General features: G+C 50.5%; 7 protein-coding genes across 7 annotated transcripts; 2 read left to right on the forward strand and 5 right to left on the reverse strand.

Moving 5' to 3' along the window:
* Positions 1-129: 129 nt before the first annotated feature.
* On the reverse strand, positions 130-1,338 carry N7518_000597 (putative Ras family GTPase (Rab4b); the record flags this gene model as incomplete). The annotated part of the gene is made up of 4 exons (XM_057181525.1): positions 130-986; positions 1,047-1,081; positions 1,163-1,227; positions 1,282-1,338. The coding sequence occupies 4 exons, from the start codon at positions 1,336-1,338 to the stop codon at positions 130-132; spliced, it is 1,014 nt and encodes a 337-aa protein (XP_057046875.1).
* An 892-nt stretch (positions 1,339-2,230) lies between these two features.
* N7518_000598 (uncharacterized protein) lies at positions 2,231-3,145 on the forward strand (the record flags this gene model as incomplete). The annotated part of the gene is made up of 1 exon (XM_057181526.1): positions 2,231-3,145. One exon carries the CDS (start codon positions 2,231-2,233, stop codon positions 3,143-3,145), a length of 915 nt encoding a protein of 304 aa, XP_057046876.1.
* Positions 3,146-3,876: 731 nt separating this feature from the next.
* Positions 3,877-4,329, forward strand: N7518_000599 (putative extracellular serine-rich protein; the record flags this gene model as incomplete). Its single annotated transcript, XM_057181527.1, has 1 exon — positions 3,877-4,329. One exon carries the CDS (start codon positions 3,877-3,879, stop codon positions 4,327-4,329), a length of 453 nt encoding a protein of 150 aa, XP_057046877.1.
* A 722-nt stretch (positions 4,330-5,051) lies between these two features.
* N7518_000600 (putative mRNA processing protein (Mss51)) lies at positions 5,052-6,744 on the reverse strand (the record flags this gene model as incomplete). Its single annotated transcript, XM_057181528.1, has 3 exons — positions 5,052-5,082; positions 5,138-5,795; positions 5,871-6,744. 3 exons carry the CDS (start codon positions 6,742-6,744, stop codon positions 5,052-5,054), a joined length of 1,563 nt encoding a protein of 520 aa, XP_057046878.1.
* Positions 6,745-7,043: 299 nt separating this feature from the next.
* On the reverse strand, positions 7,044-11,178 carry N7518_000601 (OSBP family protein; the record flags this gene model as incomplete). The annotated part of the gene is made up of 5 exons (XM_057181529.1): positions 7,044-7,814; positions 7,879-8,232; positions 8,290-9,671; positions 9,742-10,958; positions 11,159-11,178. 5 exons carry the CDS (start codon positions 11,176-11,178, stop codon positions 7,044-7,046), a joined length of 3,744 nt encoding a protein of 1,247 aa, XP_057046879.1.
* A 1,441-nt stretch (positions 11,179-12,619) lies between these two features.
* Positions 12,620-13,600, reverse strand: N7518_000602 (uncharacterized protein; the record flags this gene model as incomplete). Its single annotated transcript, XM_057181530.1, has 4 exons — positions 12,620-12,793; positions 12,850-13,125; positions 13,184-13,268; positions 13,404-13,600. 4 exons carry the CDS (start codon positions 13,598-13,600, stop codon positions 12,620-12,622), a joined length of 732 nt encoding a protein of 243 aa, XP_057046880.1.
* Positions 13,601-14,104: 504 nt separating this feature from the next.
* On the reverse strand, positions 14,105-15,259 carry N7518_000603 (ATP synthase complex assembly protein ATP12; the record flags this gene model as incomplete). The annotated part of the gene is made up of 2 exons (XM_057181531.1): positions 14,105-14,898; positions 14,983-15,259. 2 exons carry the CDS (start codon positions 15,257-15,259, stop codon positions 14,105-14,107), a joined length of 1,071 nt encoding a protein of 356 aa, XP_057046881.1.
* Positions 15,260-15,388: the final 129 nt, after the last annotated feature.

Raw genomic sequence — 15,388 nt, forward strand, 5'->3', positions numbered from 1 at the left:
ACAAGTATGTAGAAACATTTGAATGATCAAGGTCAACGAGGGGGTATCGTGCAGTGTAGTAAACCAAAGACCAAATCAAAACAGAAAATAAACAAATGTACCCAGGGTGATGTAGGATGATCCACAATACTAACAACACCCTTGATTGGGGCGACTTCCAGAGCCCAAGCGGAAGACATCCTCCCATTCCCTCATCCCGCTCTTCCAGCTAGGTGTGCCAGGAGCTTTGCCCTTTCGACGGGGATTCCTGCGCTGAAGGGGCACGGAATTATCGTCCAACGTCGCCCGACTTCTGATACTTGAAGCATCACTGCCGCCATACAGACCTCCATCCCCGTACTGGATCCCACTCTGCGGGTCATCGGGGTCGATCTCACCGAGCTCGATCTTGGTCAAGATGATACGCGCCAGCCGATTGAAGACTTCCTCCACGCCCTCCCCCGTCAGAGCCGATATCTCCACAGCGACAGGTATATTCGACTTGGCAGCCCAGCGGGATGTCTCCTCGGAGCTCACCTCTCTGCCCTCCGAGGCACGGGTAGCAGTCAACCTAGTCCCCGTGCCCATCATGCTAGTCGAGCGAATTGACCCATTCGCATCCCAAGGGATAGACGACTGTCTGCTAGAAATACTGGACGGGGTCGGAGTAGGAGGGGGGCGGGAGTAATCTTCGAAATCGGACTGAGCGTCGGAGGTCAGGTCAGCTTTATTCCCGGCCAGGATGACGGATAAGTTCGGGGAAGCTAGGGCGCGGGCGTCCATGAGGAAGGTCGGGAGGGAAGCAAAGGAAGTGTAGGAAGCGACATCGTAGATGAGGATTGCGCCTGCTGCGCCGCGATAGTATGATCTTGAAACGGATCGAAAGCGTTCTGTGCCTGCTGTATCCCAGAGTTGGAGTTTGATGCGTCTCCGGCGCGAGCCCGTGCCGAGTTTCACGATGCGCGAGGCGAATTCTACGCCGATGGTCTGAGAGGAGAGTACTCGCCCTGGAGAGAAGTTATGTTAGTGAGGGGGAGCTAGAGTGAGGATTGGAGGGGTGGTTGTACATTCATCTTTCACGAAGCGGTGTAGTACACAAGACCTGTGATACAAGAATCGGGGGTCAATAAGAGGATCTAAGCTTGTATATACCATATTGCATATCGATATAATTGGTACCTACTTTCCAGCACCGCTCGGTCCTAGGAGAATGACTTTGGCGAGGTAATCATACATGCTCCCCAATTCCTAGGATTGCATTAGCGGTCTGCGGGCCGGGTCACGAATAGGGGATTTATGTACTTGGTCGGGGAGGGATGAAGTGGAGGAGGCATTTGAAAGACCTCTTTGACGTGCCATGAGAGGGAAATAAGTTCTTGGGGGAATAAAGAGAAAGGCAGCTTTGACTCGGGGGAAAGCTGTTGGGTGCCGACCGGTGATGTCCCACTATTTGACGACGTAGTAACTATTGACTATCTATTAACAACTAACTACTAACAATGACCTATTAACTAGCGATGAAACCTCAAATGTAAAGCTGGAATCATCTTTTATAGAAATTAGGAAGGGAATAGGTTGATAACCACTGAAATGCCAAATATTGAAACAAGGCGCACTTGTCTTGATTTATAGGACCAGACGGCCTCGTCTTACTCTATAACAAAGGATTTATATGTTGTGGAGAGTTTTCTTGAAACTTTGAGGCTTAGAAACTCATTTCTTGGTCCATTTAGTTACGGGGCGCAGATGAGCGCCGTTGGTTTAAGATTGCATGAAGTAATATCCAACTTCGAGGGCTCACAGAATGAGGCGAAGCAAAGTGTATACTGGAAGATAGCCACCCCATGAGGTCATCCAGCACAATTATATCGAAACAAATGTCTCCAACATACAAAATACCGGTATATGCCAAGCGAATATTCACCACCGTTTTCGTATTCCGCTCTTGGGCCGCTAAAGGGGTGCGGGTCAGGGTCAGGGTCAGGGTCCGAGGCTGAGTTGGTTTGGCTTTGATGAATTTTCTTTTTAAGATTCATGCTGTAATTGCTTAACTCTAAGGATTCTTAGCACTTCAAAGATTTAAAAGGCTCCGAAATCCCTTGAGGAGTCGGAGTTCATCGGAATTTCGTCATACCGTGACTCTACTTCACTTCGCTTTTACCGGAATTGCTTTTGATTCTCACACCCTTCGAGACCTTCTGTTTCTCTATTCTTCTTTTCTACCACTCGATACTCGGCTCCCAGATTCATCATGAAGTTCACTTGGGCGACAACGCTCCTTCTACTTTCCACCAGGGCCTTATCCCTGACTATCCCTCAAACCGAGTCTACCGATCTTATTGAACGAGATGTGGACTCCCTGGACTCTACCCAGGACAGCTCAGATATTATAACGCTTGAGAAACGGCGTGGCGGTGGCGGAGGAGGCCGAGGCGGCAGCAGCAGTGGCAGCAGCAGTGGCAGCAGCAGTGGCAGCAGCAGTGGAAGCAGCAGTGGAGGAAGCAGTGGAGGCCGCACTGGTTCTTCCGGCTCCTCTGGCTCAAGTGGCAGCAGTGGCAGCAGTGGCAGCAGTGGCAGCAGTGGAAGCAGTGGCAGCAGTCGCGGTGGTTCAACAAGCAATGCTGGTGGTACAACCAGCGCCGGCTCTGGCACTCGAGCAACCTACGGTGGAGGCAACTACTATGCTGGCGGTGCGCGCACTCCCTACACGTCTGGTTCGCGGTCCGCTGGAGGCATCGCCCCCTACGTGCTCGGTGGAGCCGCACTGGGTTTCTTCCCGGGTCTTTGGCTGTACAGCGCCTACGCCTACCCCTACAGTCAGCACTACAACTACTACAATAACAATGCCCACAAGAACGAGTCGCTCCCCGTTGTCTGTGTGTGCGAGCAGTACTCGGAGTGTGGCTGCGACAATAACAACAACAGCACATACTACGAGTCCCTCTTCAACGGCACCGTGCCCAAGAACTCGAGTCTTGTGCGCGTGGTCGATGTGAACGGCACCCAGACCATCTACATCAATGGTACCTTGCCCAACGGTACCACTGCCGCTGACGGAAGCTCGACTAGTACTTCCTCGGCATCCGGGCCTGTCGCAATGGTCCTGCATGCTAGCGGGTACTGGGTGACTGTTGCTGTGGTAGTGGCCGCCGTCTGGGGATTTTAAATGACAATTGTGTTTTTGCTTTCTGACTGCTGGGTTATTATGGCCCTATCTGGCCTGTGTTGACGATGAGCTTCGATGCTATGATTAAGGATGATTGGGATGGTTGTTTGCTGTTACTTTGATACGTTTGCTTGTGACTTTGATACCCCGGTTTGGGAACTTGCCCTTGGCCTGTACAACAGTATTTTTTATATCCATAAGCGCTTTGCTTCTGATAATGTCAAGGTGATATTGAATTACCTGAAACTGTACTCCGTATACAATCTAGATTGTGATAATGAAGCTAAGAACAGGAGGTACGGCCTTACTGTCTGATAATAGTGTAGATTCACCCGCTTCTTCAGTCTTTATAGAAGATATAACTATGAAAAGGGGGAAGACTTTAGTATGTATGTATACCTAATTCGGACTAGTCTTGGACCCTTCATGCCTTGATGCCTTGGTGATTACTCCTTTGATGCCTTGCTGCCTGGGTACCTGGCCCATTCCTAAAGGAACAAGCGCCTTGAACAAGCGCCTTGGCCTTGGCCTACACCCCTTCTCCTTTACTCCTGTCTTTCTCTCTTAACTTGCAACCTCTCCTGTTTGAAACAGTGTCACTCTTTTGTTCTCCCAGCTATTACACTCTTTTATAAGCTGCATTCACTCTTTTGACTCGGATTACTCTTCATTCGCAATTCGCAACTCTCAACTCTCAATATCATAACCTTAAACCACAACAAACATCAACAATGCAGTTCACCAAGGCTCTCCTCTTCCTCTCGGCCCTCGCGCCCGTCGCGTTCGCCGCTGAATCTGCCACAGCCGACTGCATCACCAAGACCATCACTCTGGTGCCCTCTGGCTACACTCCTCCCCCGTCGTCTACCCCGACCCCCACCCCGACCTCAACTTCGAGCTCGGTTTCGATTGAAACCCCGACTGAAACCCCCATTGAGACCTCGACTGAAGCTCCCTCGTCGACCTGGACGCCTGTCATCACTAGCATTCCCACCCTCAGCGTCATCCCTTCCATGAGCCACATTGCCAGCTCCACCCCCCTGATCAAGGCTACTAGCAGCTCCCCCGCCAGTGAGAGTGCCTCGGCTACTCCTTCCCCTCTTACTGCTGGTGCTACCTCCATCCACCTGCCTGGTTTCATTGCTGCTGGTGCAGGCGCCATTGCTGGTCTTCTCTTGATCTAAACTCAATTCCTTGACTCGTTTGAGTAAAAATGTTCGAGTTAACCCCTCAATCTTGGTGTCGACCTTCGTCGCATCGGGCCCATCTATAATGGTCCCCACTTGATCCTTCCCAAGTCTTCATTTTGGGATATTTTCCTCTTCTACATATTCCTTCTTCTTGACATACCGTCTTTAAAACCTTGCTTTCTGGTTACGGGCTTTCTGGTTACGGTGGTTTTGACACGTGTTTTCCGATTTTCCGATGTTTATACCCTTTTCTTTTACCTTCTATACTCCCCTTTTGATCTCATCCAAGCATTTTTTTTTTATCTTGATGCTACTTCCTTTCTGTCTTGGTTGGCCTTGAATTCTGTCCCTGTATTGATGCTTGCATCTTTTCCTTTGGATGTCATACTACTGTTACTTAACGAGTGTAAGACGAGCTCTACTTTTTGTGCAATTGATACAATTCATTGCGGCTACCCCTGACCTGTGCCTAATCGTAATATTTCTTCAATTAACTATGCCCGGAGCGTTTAGTCTTTACATATTCCTAGCTTCTCACTAAGACCTTAGCTATGGCTTCATCTACGTATGCTTGACAAGAACGAACTGACTGAAATCAAGCGCATCGATAATCGTGAAAACTTCGGAGAGGACTGAAACTGAATCTTATCTACTAAAATGACCCCAAGAACGGGCACCAAAAAATATCGTACAGAAAGGAAAGAGGTACAACTAGCCTACTCCTCCTTGGTGAAAGCAGCTTCGTATCTGTCGCAGAGCAAGTTAGTCAACATCCCTCTATTCAGTAAAAGACACCACATACCTCTTGCCTCGGAAGGCCCACAATCCCCAGTTTCCACAAGAAACATCATGAGGATCCTGATCATTCAGATCCCAGCGCAGACTGCGGAAGATATTCTCCCCGGGTTCGAGAAGCACATCAAACTCCCCACGACACTTCTCACTCACCCAGTTGATATCACGCTCCAGATCCCACTGCGTATACCCAGTACAGATGATGGGAACCTTAGTCTCAAGCAACTGGGGCAGTGTCTCCTCCCACTCATGCGAGCTAGCCGGGTGACCCAGACCAGGGTGGAAGAGCATGAAACAATCCAGGTAAGGATCGAAGGGGCCGAAATACTGCGCCTTGTTCATAGTGTGGAAGTAGTCCACGTAAGTAGTGATCTTCATCTGGCCACCGAGTCTGTCCTCGACGATACCGCCGAAGGGGTTTTCGGGCGTGCGCTCGGGAAGCGGATACTCCCCGTCTCGATTCGTCATGCTCTCCGGCCCGATGAAGATCAGGTGCAGCAGGGCGCGCGGGTACATGTACTGCAACTGCAGCCAGACGTCGCGGGGGAGGGAGGACTCTGCGCGGGCGCCAAGGATGAAGATTCGCACTGGGGGCGCCTTCAGGCGGAGACCCTTGACGTCAATGCCTTCGCCGGCTTTCGGGGGGTGGAGGGAGTAGCGCAGGGCTGAGGATGGGTTAGTTTGCTGTGTGGGAGATACTGCTAGTAGTCCTCTACTGCCGTATAGAAGTCAGGACTTACCACTCAAACTCTTCAATCCCTCCGGTGTGAGTCGTCCACCGGAACGAACACTGTACGGGCTAAGCTCGTGCAGGACACTGCCGATTGTCTGGGGGTAGGTGAGCATGCGGGTAACCTGACGCATGGAGCGGTCGTCGTTGATAGCCGGGAATTCACGGGTGTAGAGGAAAGTATCCCAGTTAGTCATGTTGATAACGAAGTTATCATCCTGAGGACCGGGGTAATTGAATTCCGGGAAGGAGCGGCCGGAGTTCAGGTCATGGTCATCCTCGTTGATCTGGCGCAGAGTGTCGCAGATCTCGAGGTGAGCCTCGAAGTCATCCATCCAGTGTTCCTCGGAGCAGTAGACTGGTATACCGCAGTCGGGGCACTCGAAGTGCGAATGAGCCGGGGGCAGGTTTGCAACATCGGTGGTTTTTCTGGCTTCGGGGTCGTGCGGCGAGACGGGCGCGCGGGTCTGCTGGTGGCTTGGGTGGGGGCAGAAGGCATTCTGTTTGATAAACTGAGCGCGTTTGCGAATTGCCGGCGAGGGCGAGTTCGAGAAGGAGTGGAACAGGTTGTCAGGTTTCAAGACGGCCCGAGGGTTGAGCCGAGTTTTGACGGCGGAGGTTGCCGTGTGAGCTGCCCGCTGCGCGACGGGCGAAGGCGAGGACTTGGAAGCACAGCAGGAATGGCTGTGTGTATGCTGGGGCTGCTCTTGGGGGTTGCCCAGCGATCGACTGTTGCGTTGCGAGCCAAAGCTGCGGATGAACGACGGGAAGATGGGGCTTCTTCTCCGCGCGGTGGCGAGGCTCTGCAAGCGAGCCTGAGGAGCTGAGGCCCGGACTCCGTTACGAAGGGTCTGTAGGCACTGGACACAAGTGTATCCTGCCATTGCGATGTCAATTGGTTGTGGAGGGGAACTGATCAGACCACGGATAGCTCTGGGGATGTTTTTGCGGCGACACGTGACTGATAACGACCATCTATGAAACGAAGATATCTTCAACTTTCGCTTCGTATCGTCAGGCTTATTGTATTCATTAGATGGACTCTACCGAAACATATATTATTTACTATCCGATTTTACCCATTTGAGTCTATATTCACGAGAAAGTTATCCAGAATTCATTCGTTTATTTATGACAATTGAGAGTCTGTACAAAGCAGCCAAGCCAAGTTAACAAGTACCTCTCAGAAAATATCCTCGGATCGACTCCAATCATGCGCATCTCTGGACTCCCAGTATTTTCCATTGTGAGCCCAGAACTCCTCTCCCGTAACAGGACACTTGTCACGGATGAACCATTGCGGCTCGTAGACCTCGCCGTTGGTATCGCGTTCTCTGCGCCTGGCACGCTGCTTCTCTTCAACGCGGTGCTTCTCATCAGCAGCCAAATCATATTCACCATCTTCCATAGCACGCTGATCCGGTCGTCGTCTGGTATCGGTAGGAGGTAGCCACTCCTTCAAGGCGTCCGGGAGAGCATTGAGTGTGATGACGAATGGAGTCAGGTTGAAAGGTAGACCAGTAGGACGTTCATGAGCTTGCCAGACCAAGAATGTCTTGGCGGACTCGGGATCCTGGCCGGAGACAGGTGCCTCGAAGCCGGGGGTATGGCGGGCATAGATCTTATCGTTCCAGCGGCCACCGATGCTCCACCTTGGAGAGCCTTCGCTGTCGACGACCTTTCCTGTGACCTGGTAGGCCGATGAGGCCTTCCAGCCACGGGGCTTGAAGTCGAGGTAGCAGATTTCGCCGGTGGTCCAGTTCTTGATTTCCATCAAACCGTAGTTGTCCACCGTGGGGTTACCAGTAATGATGCCAATGACCGACGAGGTCACCTTCTTCCAGGTGTAAAGTTCTTCTCCGCCAGAGGAAGGTCGCAGCTTCAGGAACCATGTGCCCAGCAGGTTGATGTCGAAGGATTTGCCATAGAACTTGGACTTGAGAGAGGATTCACCCTAGATACGTAGTTTTGGTTAGCCCTGGTAACAGATATACGCCTACAAAATCGGATGCACTTACCCAGTAGTCCCATTTGGGCGATTCGGCCCACGCAGCTCCAATCGGTGGGTGGTGGCTAACTTGTTCCACAAAGAACCGATAGCCCTTGTCCGGACGCACGTACTCGAAGGTTTCACCCAGAAGGGGGTTGAAGGGCTTTGCGACACGGCCGATGGTCGAAGCATACTCACTTGCGGCGTAGGAGGCGACGTAGACCAGGCGTTCCATTGAATCGGCCCGACCAGCAGCGATGTCAAGGAGGTCGGTATATTCAAGATCCTCAGCCACTCGCTGAAGTAGTGAAGTTGGTTCGTTGAAGGACACCGGGAGCGTCATCTTCGTCATGTCCTTTCCAATCATAGATTTCAGGATACTCTAAGATTGTGGTTAGCACTGGCAAAGAAAAAAACAGAAGCTAACTTCACAGCTTACCCATAAAGAAATCTTTGGCCGATCATCAGCATCCATCTTAAGTCGCTCTCTGATGGGATCCTCGTAACCCTTAAAGGAGGGTGCGATGAGGGTACTCTTCACAGCCCGAAGCTCAGCACTTTCGTCTTTCGGTGGTTCCATATTGATATTCTTGGCATTGCTGACATCCTCTACCTCGATTTCACCGGCATCAATAGCATCAAAGAATTCTTCTCCGTCCGATTCTGAATCGCAGAGACTGCTGAGCTCGGAGTAGTTTGATGGTTTGCGAGACAGTTCGGGTACTTCGGATGGTTCCTGTGTGGGCTGCTCTGCTTTATCTGTCTCGGTAGCCCCAGCTTCAATTTGGTTGGCCTCAAGACTCTGTCTCTCTGTTGGCAAACGGGATGTCCCACCGACGATAGAACGGCTACTGCCTGTTGCGCTCTCCAGGGCTTCCTTCAGAGCCCGCTTAGTCCGCTTCCGCTTCTCCTCGGACTCGCCCATCTTGGATTGCAGCTCCTCGTGCTCGCGGGCCACGCGGGCCATGCTTTCTTCCCACATCTGACGAATGGACTCCTCTCTACTGAGACGAGACTGCCAATAAGAGTCTCGGTCCCGTGAGATCTTCAGCAGATTCTGCACTAGACCCTTGAGGCTGCTGACTGCGGCTTCGTAGGCACCGAGAGCCTCTTCGAGGGCTGGATCCGCGATGGTCATTTGCGGATTCTTGGATTTCTCAGCTTGTAGCGAGGCTGCCACATTTGCAAGAAGATCCAACTGAAGCTTCGCAGATTGTGCGGTGATATTGAGGGCGTCTTTATCAGCGGCTGAGATGTCGTTATCGTGACTTGAACCATAATCGATATATTCTTCATCATCGCCCTCCCCCTCCGGCGTAGATGCGGCATGACTGACTACTCTGTTCATGTCATTTGGAGCAGGGACGTGGTCATAAGAACCGCCATAAATGGAGCTGTCCTCGTCTCCAACTGGAGTATCTAGGGTGGTGCGAGATGCATATGTACTGAGCCTTGTGCCACTGCTGCTACCACCGCCCAAAGACGGAGGAGCGAGAGTCTTTGTGCTAGGCTTGTGAGAAAGGCCAGACTCTGATGGTGTATCTGTAGGACGTCCTTCTGTGTGATCGATCTTAGCCTGGCGAAGCACTTCTGCGTTCTTGGACCGCTGACGCTCCTCCTCCTTCGCTTCATCCTTGGCCCACTGAATGGCATTGTTGAGAGACCAGAACCAGCGTTTTGCCTCCACAACATGGTTGGCCTTAAGGTGGTATTTGACCGACGACTTGCCGTGGATTTCAAAACGCGTCTTATCCTGCGCGTCCATGCTAAGTCTAGCAATCTTCATGTTAATGGCACCGCGACAGGCAGAGCCGGCATCGTCTATAGAGAAATTTAGTAGGGTCGACGGCACGAGGGGTGATGCGAAACTGAAGATGAGCCGTGAGCTTACCCTGATGTTTATAATAACTCAAAACTCCATCCTCTAGAACGAACCAGCGCAACTTATAACCCGTTGTATAATTGGTCCATTTCTTGAGATAGCCTCTCATTTCGCGAGCATCCTTACCGGCAAGCGGGGCATCACCAATCGAAACGCGCCCGGCAAGGCCTTGGGCATTACTATTGCCGAGAATAGCCCTTTCCTGAATACCGCGCTGGGCAATAGCAGCAGCGGGTGATCTCTTCAAGAGAGCGCGGATTTTATCATCTTTGGTAACATCCTGCGGTAGCTTCCCCTTCCTGTCACGGCGGAACGGATCGGCGCCATGCGTCAGAAGAATTTCAATGAGCTGTGCGTCTTTATTTCTAGCACCCTCATGCAGAAGCGTGCCGCCGGATTGGGCTGTCGTCGGGTCGGTAACTAGGTCGTAGCTGTTCACATCCATAATACCCTCCACTCGAGGTTCCTCCAGCAAAGCCTCCAAGCCCTTATAATCAGCGTTTTTAATCAAAGCCTGAATTTCCTGGTTCTTGCTATCGATGAAGAGAGACCGCGCAAGCTGAAGCTGCTGGAAAATTTCCGGGGTACGGGCCAGATCGAGAGGCGTCTGACCGCGATAGTTGACAATGGAATCGTTGATCGACGGACTATTTAGCAAATCGCGAACAAGCGGGCCCCGGCCCAGCTGGGCAGCAATGTGAAGTGGGGTGTTTCCATCCCGATCTCGCGAGTTGATATCGATATCCTCCGCGTTGGACAGCACATATTCCACGACCTGGGGCTCGGCGCATTGCAAAGCCAAATGGAGGACGGTCGTGCCGTTGAGATAACTCACACCCTGCGGGTCGATGGTATCCTTAATGGCCTTGGAGATAGCGGTGGTATCGCCGCTGCGCAAGATCTCGAAGAGACGAAAGGTGCGAACGGACTGTTCGAGCGACATGCTGCCAGTCTCTATTTGATTCAAGGAAGGCAGGTCTTCGACTGTGTCCATATCCTCGGCGGATTCTTGAATGGCCGGTGGCGAACTCGTGTCCTGGCCTGGTTTGCGACGGCTATGGCGACTGCTGCTGCTGTGGGTGTGTTTCAATGGGCCCGGGCTTGGTGAGGCGGAGGTGGGCGAGTTGGTGTCTACGTTGTTATCGGGATCTTTATCTTCGCCTTTGGACTTGTCGCGGTGGAGGAGGGAAAGTGCTATTGCGCTTCGAGAGCGTTTGTGTTTGTGCCTGCGAGACAGTGGCATGTCAGTACAAATTGTGTGTAAAATCCGTACACTTTGCACTGTGGGCACCGTATGTTACTGCTTCAAAGGGTGCAGGCTCAGGACAGATATATCAAGGCAGTGAAGCCAAGGTATCCCCGCTGTCATGATGCGAACCATGGGTCGAGAGTTTCTAGTGCCAACCTGAGGGGAACAAAGACTTACTCTTCAGGTATATCAGACATACTTGTAGCACACTGGACTATGTCCAACACATTAAATTGAATGTTGTCTGCTCAAAGTTGAGGACTTGAAATGAAATTCGAGGGGGCCTCGGGCCCTTTTTTGGGGGGCAAATGGTGCTGAACTCCGCCTTGGCATGAGGGTAGGGGTCCCCTCGAGTCTCGATTTTACTACGGAGTACGGCGGTCTAACCTAATTAGGCGAAGTCTCCATGCATATTAATTTCAGTACGAGTGCCACATATTATAGTACACCACTATGAAAAGCAAGGTAGAGCAGAAGAACTGACAGACAAGCCTAAGAAGCGTCAGCAGCATTTCTTCCGGTCTAAGATATCTGCCTTACGACCGTACCATGAATTTGGAGATCACCTGATCTACACTATGCTTTTAATAATGGTACTACCATGCTCGACGGTATTAGGCAGATCTCATAAAGAAGAGTGATTAACTCTAGAGTCTGAGTACGATATGGATAAGGAGGATAGCATGTACGAGGGCTTTTAGGGACCATGTTCAGATTCTTCAGGGTAGGAAGAGAGAGAATGGGAGATCTATCTACGGAGCACGAAGTGGACAAAGATATCTGTTCCCCACTAGGTGCTTTATTCATTAGGCATTAGTTTAACTAGTTAGTTACTCCGTAGTTAGTTACTAAAATCTGTTTAGCGATATCGGGCAATAATTGAGAGTTTCGGGCGAAATGATGAATTCGAGTGAAAGTTGTTTGGGGATACCCTCTGCGTGGTTTTATGCTTTTAGTATGATCTCTCGCATTTAAGAGGGCATAGTCGCAAATGCAGGGAGTAGGCTAGATTTGGTCCTCCAACACGGTGGGATGGCTTCAGCATTTCATGTCTATCCACATATACTGAGCCGCCGAATGGGAGGCTAATCATGTTGAGCAAAAGCTTAATGCGTGAGCACTAGCCTTTGAAAAGGCAGAGGATTTAGCGGTGGATGACATTTTCTGTTGACCAGTGATGCAAAGGATAGGGTAAGAGGAAAGTCAGAGTTAGGTGATCTCTGAATAGCTTCATGATGACAGACTAAGTGATTGGCTTGCTAAATTAGCAATAACCATCCGATGTCCAACGGGAGATATAAGTAGCACAGCTGCAGCATTTACACCATTCTCATATGTCAATGAACAACCAGTTTTTCTCCATATAGACTCGTCCAGGCTGCAATCCCAATTCGCATTGTAGACACTGGCAAAGCTCACATGATAGTGATAGTAGGAACCGTGCATTAAATCGATTGCTACGCCAGAACAGGGGATAGAAAGAGGGCTTCTTGCCTTCAAAGCCAAGAATGCATAGGGTTAAGTGAGCTAGTTACGATTTCTACTACTATGTTGGAATGCAAACATCAAGTCATTGAATATCGTCGAACGCCCTTGGGCCCTCAATCGAAGCCACAAGCCAGCTAAGCATGAGAACCTTTAAGTCGCGGGAGTAAGGTCCATACGACAGAGGGCACAAGTTGCATATTCTCGTAGGCGATCAATATCAAACTCAAGTAACCCGTTAGGATGATCCACCCTCGACCCAAGGAGATCGCCTCGTTTGATAAAAAGTCGTTGGTTGAGCTTAGTATGGTCATGAGGGAAAATAACCTATACAATCTTTAGCAACTAGTAGGTGAAATATAAATCAAACGTCGTTAACATACCTCACGTTGCCTACATATCGGAATACCGTATCGGTTGCACATATAGAGCTCAGCAACGCCGGAAACACGATTCCCTGTGAGCTTTGACCATTGTACAATGATCACAACCTTTACACTACCGGCACCTCCCACTAGCAGGAGGTTCAAATCGTCATGTAGTCGTTGCATAGTTTCACTCCATCCGCATTCCACAGCGACTGTTGGAAAAGTACAGCCATGGAGTATGAAGAAGAAGTCCGGCTCCATCCTCGAATTTATGTACGGACCACTAGGGAACTGAAGAGCTGTGTTCATTAGCCTCAAGCACCCACCGAGAAGGTAAAACATAACTTACTCGTGCCAACTTCTCCGTGGACCATTCCCTCTTCGTCTGGCGTGATGCCCCCATTTCTGCCCCAGATGGACGATTGCTGGTACAACTACGGTTGGATGCAGTTTTGAATCGCTGTGGGTATGGCGAGTATCCTTAGCACGCTTTTCGTGCTATCATAGATCTTGCTAGTAATGCTAAGATTAGTGAGACTGTATAAGGTAGGCGTAGATATAGGACTTACCGAGCAGACATAACCTCATTAAGGAGCAAGAACGCACTCTCTACCCAACCAGGGGGCACATCAAGGAAGACAAATTCATGATTATCCTTGACTTGTGAGATGTACACGAGGTAGTCTTTGAAAGCCTCGTGATTTCCGAGCTCTCCGCATGATAGTTCTGTGACAAACCAGCATGGCCTAGGGGTATCGTCCGACATGGTGAGGGGACTAAAGAAAAAAACGACCAAGAAGGGCCAAGTTGTTGGTCAAAAGGTAAGTCGATTCATACCTAGTAGGTGTAAGTAATATGTCATAAATGTAAAGTCTAGCTCTGCATAAAAGCCACTTTGTTATCATCTTTCTAGAGGTCTTTTCTGAAGTCTTTTAAATATAACCGCTAATTATCCCCAAATATTGTTAGTACGGGACCTTTGATACGAGATTTTTCTGGACTTTTAAGAGGCTACATACGTATAATTATAAATGATTCATGGCAGCTGGTTAACCTTAGCGAAAAACCCAAAATCTGCCGTTCCTACCATACTAAGCCCTACCCGATATCTACATTGTCTAGTAAAACCGCTGTCCCAAGACGTTACCAATTTATTTGTACAGAATATGGTGGAACTCATGGTAGTCTTCATTGTAATACACGCATTTATACAAAGCATGGTCATGCCATCTATATCTATCATACAGTATACCTAATATACACTCGTAGCTTATCGAGTCTCTCCACTAACCAAGATCACAACACTACCCAACTGTCGCTTCAAGTCTTCCTTGCCAACATCGTGAGTATCCTCTACCTCACCCCATTGATTAGTCTGCCAGGTCACCTCCAGACTCGACGCCTCAGCCGCCTCCTCAATACCGAACCTCTTCGTCTCGGGTCGCTGAAGATGGCGGAAGTTCTCACTCCATTCCACCACCAGGCGCACCGCAATGAGAAGACTCTTGGAAGCAATGATTGCGCGCTCCAGACCGGCCAGATCATACGCAGACAGTCCCGAAACCCAAGTGCCGATACTGTCTTTCGTACCCTTCGGCTGGGCGAGAGGAAGGATGCTATTGGCATCAAGGATAGGGATGATTTCAAGGCCAGGCCAGACCTTGGTGGACAAAAAGCTCATGACGTTGCCCGCAATTCTCGTTTGAATCTGGCGAAGACTCTCGATGGGCGTTCCATCGGCCGCCGTCCGCTCCAACACGTGCATTTCTCGCTCGGGCTCCCAGCAGAGTAGAGTATCAGTATCTAGGTAACGCATGGCGGTTGTGAGAATCTGTTTTCTGGTGGTGTTTTTGCCCTCGGCATCTTCACGGGCGATATCGGTGGCGCGGGCTGCGAGGGAGGTCATAGGGATGAGGTGGCTTTTAAGAGCCTCCTGGGCGGAGGCCATCACATCCCACTCCAGTGCAATAGCGTGGGCTAGGTGGGGCTTTGTGGAGGGAATAGTAAGGACTTCTTTCGTCGGGGTTCGGACGGGTCGCTTGTCCAGCAGGACTTGATATTCGTCTAGATATGGGTTAGCTGATGAGTATTCACCGAAGGACGGGATCAATCAATGAGAAAGACAGCCAATGCCCTTATCGTTCATACCTGACTTTCCATGCACATGGACATCTTTCCAAAACCGCTTCCTCAACGCAGCGGTGAGGTTGTATCGCGATCCTTCACCCTCAGGGGCTGGGAGCTCCGCCTCCTTCGGTTTTGACTTTTCCTTGAGCTCTGGGGCTTTAGGAGGAGGGCCGTGAGCAGTGATTGGGTGTGCAACAGCTGATCTGAAGGGAGACGAGTGGATGCGTCGGCATAACGAGACTGGACGGGCGACGGCGGATAGCTGCGAAGGCAGCGCAGCGCGAGCGAAAGCGACCATCTTGAACAAAGTACCAGGCCCTTGAAAATGGATTATATTAGGGAAAGCGCGGGTTGGAGGGACAATTGGTTCCTGGATTCGAAGTTGGAGTTGTTTGGAACTCGAACATTTCCGAAAAGTCTTGGCTCG

This window comes from Penicillium psychrosexuale (genome assembly GCF_028828465.1).
Source record: "Penicillium psychrosexuale strain IBT 29551 chromosome Unknown utg000001l, whole genome shotgun sequence".
Taxonomy (NCBI): Eukaryota; Fungi; Ascomycota; class Eurotiomycetes; order Eurotiales; family Aspergillaceae; genus Penicillium; species Penicillium psychrosexuale.